At 32.1% G+C, this 10,262-nt stretch overlaps 1 protein-coding gene across 6 annotated transcripts in view; it reads right to left on the bottom strand.

The window, feature by feature from the left end:
- LOC143258690 (hyccin-like) overlaps positions 1-10,262 on the bottom strand; it is a 76,958-nt gene that overhangs the window by 3,708 nt on the left and 62,988 nt on the right. For 5 of the 6 annotated variants that reach the window (XM_076518107.1, XM_076518106.1, XM_076518108.1 and 2 more), the window contains exons 11-12: positions 5,826-5,985; positions 598-4,135 (exon numbers count right to left, since the gene is read on the bottom strand). In XM_076518107.1, the coding sequence (XP_076374222.1) occupies positions 3,519-4,135; positions 5,826-5,985 (777 nt within the window). In that variant the 3' untranslated portion in view covers positions 598-3,518. Of the gene's footprint in view, positions 1-597; positions 4,136-5,825; positions 5,986-10,262 lie in introns of those variants that run through there. The other variant, XM_076518111.1, reaches the window with a different exon arrangement.

Here is a 10,262-nt window from a genome sequence, read left to right as displayed (position 1 = left end):
TATTGTTTTCAAACCTTTGTAAAGTGCTAGAATCTAAAGATTAAACAAATATTTGCTTTCATAAGGAATTCTAATTTTCTGTTCTTAGTGAATATGACAAAGTACATAATGTTTTTATTTGTTTTAATAGATATATAACTTCTCTTGATCTCTTAAGTACATTTATGCATAGATTAAACTCCTTATACAGGATTCAAAGCTGCAACACCATTTGTAATACTATGTTAAACTTTAGTCAATAACTCAGTTCAGAAATTTTTTTTGCAGTTTGAGATGTTAATCCATTATAAACAAACATAAAATTTGAAACAACAGTTCACTGAGAGAACTGTTTGGAATTTTAAATAATGAATTTATTCATTCAAATCCAATTCACTGCAAATAATTAGACTAAAGCATAGAAAAGTTGATGCAAAAATGATGACCAGAAGTTGTTTTTATTCTGTCAACTCAAAATTAAAAATTGTGCTTACTATTCATTGGACCAAAGAAAAAATATAAAATGATCTCAGTGAAATAAAAATATAATTATCTACATTTAATAAAATATATAAAATTAAATATACACATCACAGTAAAGGAGTCATTAAATACTGATTTCATAAGGCTGAAATAAAATTCAGCAATCACTTTATTATTTTTAGGACCAACAATAAACATCCTTATGGAATTTAATTACTAAAGCTATATAGACAAGTCAACAAAAACACAGATGCTATTTGTGACAAATAATAAATAGGTAACATTAAAATGACACAGACCATATAAAATAACACAAATGCATTTCCTTATATTGTGATAAAAGAATAATTAAATGTTCATTTATAACAGAATTCTGTGTTGGTTTCCTTCTTTTCATCATTAAGATAAGTGCTGTGCATTCTTAGCCATCATTTTAATATTTATCATATATTCTTAAACTTTTAATCTTGTTAAACAAGCTGTAACCTAATATTTTTTTATATCTTTAACCTGTTTCATTGAGCTAATGCTATTGTTATTATTGCCAGTTCTCCATTGGATTAATAGTGCATTTTGATAAAACAAGTGTTTAGTGAGTGAGCTACTTAGTCCCTTTATTAAGAATTACCAAGAACAAATTCAAATGTTTATGCTGTTAAATCACTTTATGGTCCTGTTAACCAAAGATAGCTTTACTTGTCAACACACAAATATATAATTCTATATAATATAATATTGTTTCACAATTATGTATAACTCTGTTCAGTCATTATGTTTTTGAAATCTCAAGTTTTTATAATAATACCAAAATACAGTTAAACCTTATTAACTTGTATTCCCTCAGTTTGTACAATATAGTTGATTAGTATTAAACTGATCCACACTTGTATTCCTATGATGAAAATGCAAAGATACCTCGATTCATGTAAGTGTTAATTCAGATGAACAAAGTTTCCTTTGCACCATGCAGAAACCTGTTTTTGACTGAGGACTATTCTTCCTACTTTCAATAACACATGACAAACACCTGCATGCAAGTTTTTGACTTGCATTTTATGGCATTGGCATTCCCATATACCAGTTTATCAGTACATTAATGTAAACTTTTATCTGTTGGGTCATTTCTACTGTGAATAACAAAAACGTTCTAACTATTCAAACAAGGGTTGCATTTTATTAATGTTATCATAAAAAGCAATGTAACACAGCCTAAAGAGAATGAAATTTCAGAAAAACTTACTTTGTTACAGAAGGATAAAGACAAAATTCTGAAAGTCTACCAACACAATAGATTTCCTCACACACACAAATAACAGTTAATTTTCCAGATGCAAATGCATACAAGAAGATAAAATGTACTGTAAGAGATACTGTTTTGTAACTTAAAGCTTCTGTTGTGAGAACCATGGTGTTTGGACATGGCAATTTCAACTGCATTATAGATGTTTGGGAAAGTTTGAAGCACAAAAAAAAGGTAGAGCATTTTAAAATACTTCTGTTAGTGTAAATTTAATGTACGAGTACAATTTTCTTCAATAGTTATTAGAGAATAACCAAATTCACAAACATAAAAAACTAGTCCCAAAACAAGTGAAAAGCATGAAAAGATCATTATATATCTAAAAAACAAAACAAAACTGTATTGATATAATTAATATATATCTGGGTATAATAAAACACCTGAAAATTAATCATCTCAAGATTCTGAATAACAGCATATTAATTATAACACACTGTTGTATAAAGCTTCATGTTAGTTACTGAAGTGACAGTGTTTACTGTCTGAAAACAGATTGGAATTCTCTTTCAGATAAAAGAAATTTATGAATACTTCCAGAATAACATACCGAATTGTGTAGACAGTTTCAAGCTACAAGATGGATTTACAAACTCAGACTTTCTTGATATTATTGCTTAATAACATCTTATTAATGAAGATAACAGCCATTTTAAAAGAAAATACTGATTTTCTAGAAAAAGAATAGCATAATGTAGCAGACTGTGTTTCTGAAGCTGTAAACATTTTGTAAAACACTAATTATTTGCAATGCAAACCTTATAACCTTATAAAAGAATTTGCTTTATTTTATAGAGAAAATGACTTGTTCACTCAAAATAGACATTAGAGAAGATAAATATATTTGTTAGCCACCATCCTCCATATTTTTAAACATGGTATGATGAATCATGTTTCTGTACATCTATTTAATTACTAATAACTAGGCCTAGTGTGAAAAGTGAATTAATGTTATGAAACAATCATTTTACTGGTACTTTTCTTGTTCAAGCTTTCATTTTTTGGTGAATGTGCAGGATGTTGCAAAAGTCAAGCCCCATAAGGATTTTGAATAAAAATAAAAGAAAATAAATGTTGAAATTACTGGCCCTTAACTACAATGAAATCAATAGATGCTTCAAAGTAATTACTTTATTGGTATTCAAAATTCCTATGAGGTGTAACATTTGTGCCACCCTGTATAATCTAACCCTTGCTGAATCAATCAATAGTTCATTTCCAAGTAAAAATTACTGTGACAATTTCAAAGACTAAAATTGCAGTTGATAGAATGTCTGCAGCAAGAATCCAAGTAAGTAGAGAAGTTGCAATTTTAGTTAAACAATACAACTGAACTTATTCAGCAGGTTAAAATCATATCAAGTGTTTTGAGGTACAGTTTGAATGTTAACAGTTATGAGACAAATCAAACAGTGACCACCTATCATTCTTAATGTTGTCAAATATAAAGATTTTAGTTATCTGCATGGGAATGCTTATTTACTAAGCATTAACTTTAAATGAAAGACAACATAAAAACTGCTACATTTAGTTACACAGGACACTTGTCAATTGAATGATAACAGGTCTTCAAAATTTAAGGCTATCACTACCTAATTAAATTTTGTAACTGGTCTTCTAAGGGAAACATTGTTTTGTTCCTTTACAAATAATAATTTTAAAACAGAATAAATAGAGATCTTATTGTTTGGGTTACACCAAATTCTTAAGATTCCTCAATCAAGTTATTTATTCACATATTATTAGAAAATACAACCAATCAGACTAGTGTTTGGTATGACTTGAAATTCTCTGAATCCACATCCCATAAGAAATTGACTCGAGAATTAATCTCCAATTCGCTACGCCTCACCTGACTGTTACTATCTACTCCATCAAGTTGGGCACTAGGAAGAGATTTGACTTCTTTGGAATTCCAGACTGCTGTAGTAACTTTCTGACCTGAAGCAGCAGTAATATCTTTTTCTGACTTAACCATATTCATTTTGTTCTGTAAAGTGAAAGTGTTGAGGTCTGAGGAGAAGGAAGGATAAGAACTGCTGCTGTTTATGTCACTGAAACCATTTTGATGTGAAATTGATCGGCTTGGATTGAGTCCAGCTGTTTTTCTGTCCTGTTCTTTCTTAATTGAAGGTGTTACATTAGGATCAATGATGGCTGACTCCTTATCCCTTTTGGCTTTAGCTCTGTCTTTCAACAGTGCTAAAACAGGTAACTTGCTGCTAACAATACTTCTGTCCTGCTGAGACTTTGTTGTTAGAGAAGAACTTTCTTTGGTCATATGAGTTTCCTCCTGCTCTTCAGTAATTGAAGCAAGATGTTGAATAATGCTTTGAGGAGTTTCTTCCTGCTGAGGAGATTGTACTGGAATGTCATCTGAAATGAAATATTAACATCACAATTACAATGCAACTAATGTTACAAATCTTTCTGCTAAGGAGGCATTGTATTTCATCAACATTGATATTATACACTCCATAATTAAAATTAATTCTGATAGTTGCAATTAAGTTTTTGTGAAGCCTGAAATATTACAACTGAGATCCAAATTAATCTACAGATGTTAAAAAAGTTATATAAAAATGATTTTTACTGTGCAAGTCAGTAAATCATGGGGCAATCAAAACCATAATAAAGTTGTGATAGAATGGAATGTATCAGAACAACCTTTTGACACTGATGGTGTTTTGAAAGTAGTGTAATGCCACATCTCAGAAGAGTCTGTATAACCACCCTTTCTAACACAAAATATTTGTACACTCAGATTATAAAGATATGTTCAAACCAAAGGAGTTTAAAATTGATAGATATTTCCCTTGTCATTAATGATATTAGAAAAGAAAAGAATATGGTGTCAACCAGTACTGAAATATTGAAATATTATCCAATAAAATATTTAGATTATACATTAGAGGGTTTGGTTTGTGATTTATATATCTCATGCTAAACTTATTAAAATATCATTTGCATTCTCTTCATATGTACCTGTCACCATCCGATCTTACGAAATAGTATGACTACTATTATATTTTATAACATTTTAGAATGCAACACAATGTTACCTCTACTCAACCCTTGTACTTAATTGCAATGACAAACAAAGGGATGTGGATCAACTTTAGACAACAGTATCATCAAGACAGAAACCTGCAACAAGTCATACATCTCAGTTGTTATAAACAAAGTACATCAGCTTGTAACAGGTGAGAATCCATAACACAAAAGCTATCAATATATGACAACAGTACACAACATAATCAAGAAGGATCTCCATCTAAAAGGGTAACACAAATCATATGTACACATATACATCAAAGGAAGGAAAGTCAACTATATAAATCTCAATGAATGGTATATAGCTTGAGAAAAATATAAGTGTGTAGTGACACTTGAAGAATACTTATACATGCCAATATAAAAAAATTTGGTACATGGTATGTTGCAAAAGGTTTTTGAAAAGATTCATAATCAGGAAAATAGATACAAAGTCCAAGGTAAACTCTGCTTACAGACCAATATTTGGAACACTTGTATGATGCAGAAATAAAAGCTAATAGAATATGGGTTTACCAAGATAAGGCTGCCAGTCATACCTCCCATTCAATTATCACATAACTCAAGCAGCTGGAGAATATCATGGATATTCACACAATACAAAGATGTACTAGTTTCTGTATGATTGAGCTGTTGAAATGATTACCATAAAACTGTAAATTTTACTCTAGGAAGAAATGGTGTACCTAGAACATAGCAATCCTTGTAACAGAGCCTTTTGCAATGGAAACTGTGCTGCAGACCTATAACCAAGATGTATAATTATAAACAGACATGGCAACAAGATGAGGCTCCAAAATTGTTTTAATATAATCAACCCTCTGAGAAATAGATTAAGAAGAAGGTTTGTTAAAACTTTTATCACATAATCCCTAAATATCTGTAGTTTACTTCTTCTCATAAGGCTAAGTCCTTTTTCTTTTTTTTATGGAAAAAACACACTTCATTTTATATACATCCTTTCAAAGAGGCACATTATTAATATAAAAATTTTAAAATTTTGATAATTTACCTGGCAATTTTCTTGTTCTAAATGAGGCATTGGTAACAGCACCTTTACACAATGTGGATTGATTTGATGATGGTGAAAGAGCAACACTGATACCCATAGGACCATCTTTAGGTTGACCAGATGGATTGACCTTTAGAGAATTTTTTATGGCATTGGTAACCTGAAAACAGTGAAAAAATTACTTATTAAACTGTTTTAATACAGTATCATCACAAGTTCATTTCTCTTTAATTCATTAGTGTTAAAAACAAAATGCATGTATGTTTCAAAATGTTATATCAATCTAGGAATTTCAGAAAGTATTTTTTGTTCCTGTTTTTCCATTATTTAGAGAAATATCTTTTAGTATTAGTTATAAGAAAAATATAACATTTTTACTATTTCTTTCATGGTTATGAATAGTAACTTTTGATATAACAAATTACTTATTTAAATAGCTTCAGGAAAATATTCACTAATAGCATGAAAATTTGAAAGAGAAAATCGCAGAAGTTTTCTCTAAATTATTTACCAAAAATTAACATATTAACCATCAACTTTTTCTTTTATGGGATTTATTTTTCTAAACTACCAGTGTAAGCAATATACTAATAGTTATGAATTTTGTTTAAGCTTTAACATTCTCACAAACGGGTTGATCAAACTGCATGTCATGACCTTTTATAGTCACATTGAAACTTTAATTAAATTGCTTTATTATCAATGTATATGAATAAACTTGGTATCAAAATGTAGTTAATAAATACAATTTTAATACAAGTTTTTAAGTTTATAAGTAAATATTTTAAAAAATCTTCAATCTTTCTTAGTATGAACATTGTGACATTTGGTTAGAGGTCTTCCTCATTCTTTAATTTATTTATCACTCATCTCTCAAATATGGAATTTAATATAAATTATTCATTATAATATAGAATGTTATTTGTTAATGCAGTAAGAAAATAGAAAAATCAGACCACTTGCCATCTCCACCTGTCATATCCTCATTTCCACAAATTGCAAATAGTTCTCTCTGATGTTTTATACTATATAATTTACATTCAACAGAAAGGTAAAATTTTGATTTATCAAATGACTTTTAATGTTGTTTCTACTACAAAATATTGCCAATATCATCTCAAGTTTGAAAGGTTACCTTGTAATGTTCATATCAAGCAACTAAGAGAATTAATTTAAGCCACTTTTGTCTTAGTTAGAAAGCTAGTTAATTTAAGTTATTGGATATTTTTAGCATCAGGTGCATTATATAAGTGAAAAAAAAATTAAGTGTACTAATACTATCATTATAGAGAAATGTAGGCTTAAATTTCACCAGCAAACAACAGAAGAGGAACAAATATAAGTACTATATTTCATATTTGTTTGTTTTTTTATTTATTGTTATAATGTTATAATTATCCTACACTAAAAATTTATTTCTGATAGGTACTTAACTTCCATCACAAAATTAGCTATTCTTGTTCATTGCTGCCTACTATATGCAAACTTTTCCTCTATGCATGCCAAGGGCCTTCTTCTCCCCCCTCCTATTGGAATTGATAGATTAAGTCTTTCAGGCAAATTGTCATACATCACTTCTCTACCAATAGGAGCATGACATGCTTATATGACACAACTTATTCTCTATTCCTATACTGAACTATCAATTTGAAGCTTGGCAGAAAACATAAGCACCAGATTATATTGGGGAGAATGGGTAGGAAATGTGATAGGAGGTAAGTAAATATTGGAAATACATTTTCAGTACACGAAAATTATAACTTCCTGTCTGATACTTACTTTTACACACAAAATTAGCTAGAATCCCACATTAAATAAGGGACTGATGTGAGGAAATGACAGAAATACCCCCTGAAAGTGTCTGATGGATACCACTGGAAATGAAAATGAGAGAATCAGATCCAATGATCAGATGATGGTAACCACACCACATCTATACCAGGTATACTCTTTGCCCCACTGTGAAATGTGGAGAAGATAAATGTGGTAAAGGAGTGGAGCACAACTAAGTGGGAGAAAACAATGTTAGGATCATGTCCAATCCATATAAATATAACTCAGTCCCATGAATAGAAAAGTGGATAAAACAATGGATTACCCCTTAGGGATGAGGATCATACCATCTTCACCTAAAACCCAAGAGTTGATTGATTGATTTAGTGTTTTATGGCACAAAGCAGCTAGGCTATCTGCGTCAAATGTCCAGTAAAAAGGTAAAAATAAATTAAATGTAGTAAAATACATAAAAGGAAATGAAGGTAAACCAAAACATCATTGAAAAACAGAAAAAGCATAAAACCAATGTTGACACCGAGTCAACAATATGAAGAGAGAAAGCAGAGTAAGAGAAGTTGTAAAGGACATTCTCTAGCAAAATGGTAATGATCATAACCCACCAGGAAGACTAACAGATAAGTATAAGAACTACCGTCAGTCACCTGAAGTTGGCTTTTCCAGTCCTGGTTCTGGGTTATGTTGTCATAACAGCCATTATCAAAAGGTAAAAAAAGAAAAGTGTTGAAAGAGATATAGCAAAATCGTAATAAAAATTAGCCAAATGTCCTGTAAAAAGGTAAAATTCGTAAAAGGAAACAAAGGTATAAACAAAACATAAAATGGCGTAAAACCAATGTTGACATCCAGTCTACAAAGTTGTAAAGGACTTCCTGTAGCAGAATGGTAATGATCCTAACCCACCAGGAAGACTAACAGGTAAGTACAAGAACCACCATCAGTCACCTGAAGTTGGTCTTTCCAGTCTTAGTTCCAGGTTATGTGTCATTATGGCCAGTACCAAAAGGTAAAGTAATAAAAGTGTTAAAACACATGCAGCAAAATTGTAATAACAACTAGCCAGGATGACTAATGGGTAGTTCAAACAGCAGCATTAGTCACCTGAAGTTGGCCTTTCCAGTCCTGGTGTCGAGTTATTTAATGTTCTGTCCATTTTCCAATGTCAAATTGAACTAGAGAGCTTGAGACTCTGAAAAGGGAACCACAATTAAAAAGGTGTAATGAATAAATATCAAACACTTAAATGAGGTTAAAAAGATAAATGGCCATTAAAAAACTAAAAACTTTATCAAGGTGGACAGTGTCACCATCACCAATAACACTGTCCAATGTTACAGATAAACCCTGGGACAGAACATGTTTAAAATAGTGCCATTGTTGAGAGTCGTAACGATGGCAAGAAAGTAAAATGTGGCTTACGGTGATTTGACTGTTACAGAAACTACACACTGGTGCATCAGTTCCAGATAAAAGAAAACGATGAGTTAAAAACTGTGACCAATGCGTAGTCTAGTTGGAACAACTTCCTCCTTCCGAACCTTATGGAAGCTAGACGGCCAAAGCCCAATATAGGGTTTTATTTGAAAAAGCTTGTTGTCACGTTGCTCACTCCAAGTGGACTGCCAGCTGGCACAGAGCCGAGCCTTGAATACAGGACCATAGTTCATGTACAGAATAAGCACATTGGTGATAGTGCCAGAGCAGATAGATTTAGCTGCCATGTCTGTAAGCACATTCCTGCGAATACCAACGTGGCCTGGTATCCAGAAAAACTGGATAGAAGTAGATGTTAATGAGAAATGGGCCAGTCGGTTTTGAATATCAGCGAGAACAGGGTGTGAGCCAAAGTAAAGTGATTCCAAGGCCAGCAGAGAACTAAGGGAGTCAGTATAAATAGTGCAGTCGGAGTACTGCTCAGCTTCAATATGATCCAGGGCAAGAGATATGGCATACGGTTCATCAGTGAACACAGAAGCTGTAGAGGGGATTCTGCAAGCAACCACCAAACCACAACAAACCATGGCAGAACCAACAGAATTACCCGATTTCAAACCATCCGTATAAATTGGAATGGAATGATTGTTTGAAAGATGTTCAGTAAATAAAAGACGGTACTTTCAATCAGGAGTATCTGCCTTTTTCAGATGACTTAAGTGGATTCTGCAATGTTATCCAAGGACAGACCCAATTCATCCAATTGCACCTGGATGCGAAAGCCAAAAGGAGCAATGGCAGATTGTCTGTTTTGAAAAAGTAAGGCCCACTGAGGAAGGAAAACACATCCCTAAGTGGGATGCTTTGGTAAGGAGCGAAGTTTCGAAAAATACAGTAAAGACAGTTGCAAATGGCGAAGGTGCAGAAAAGGTTTGTGAGATTCCACATATAAGCTCTGAACTGGGGAGGTGCAGAAAGCCCCATTGCAGAGTCAAAGTCCTTGATGATGAATGGGGCCCAGCATCTCTAAGGCCGAGGGTCTGGTAGAGCCATAGACCATTGATCCATAGTCGAGTTTTGAATGAATAAGACCATGATATATCTTTAACACAGAACATCGATCCGCTCCCCAACTAACAGCAGAGAGGACATGAAGGATGTTCAGTGCTCTTTGTGCATTTGACACATAGCTGCTTTAAGTGTGGTATA

Source organism: Tachypleus tridentatus, chromosome 8 (genome assembly GCF_004210375.1).
Source record: "Tachypleus tridentatus isolate NWPU-2018 chromosome 8, ASM421037v1, whole genome shotgun sequence".
NCBI classification, from domain to species: domain Eukaryota; kingdom Metazoa; phylum Arthropoda; class Merostomata; order Xiphosura; family Limulidae; genus Tachypleus; species Tachypleus tridentatus.
The sequence above is the reverse complement of the archived record's forward strand: the minus strand, read 5'-3'. Positions and strand labels throughout refer to the sequence as shown.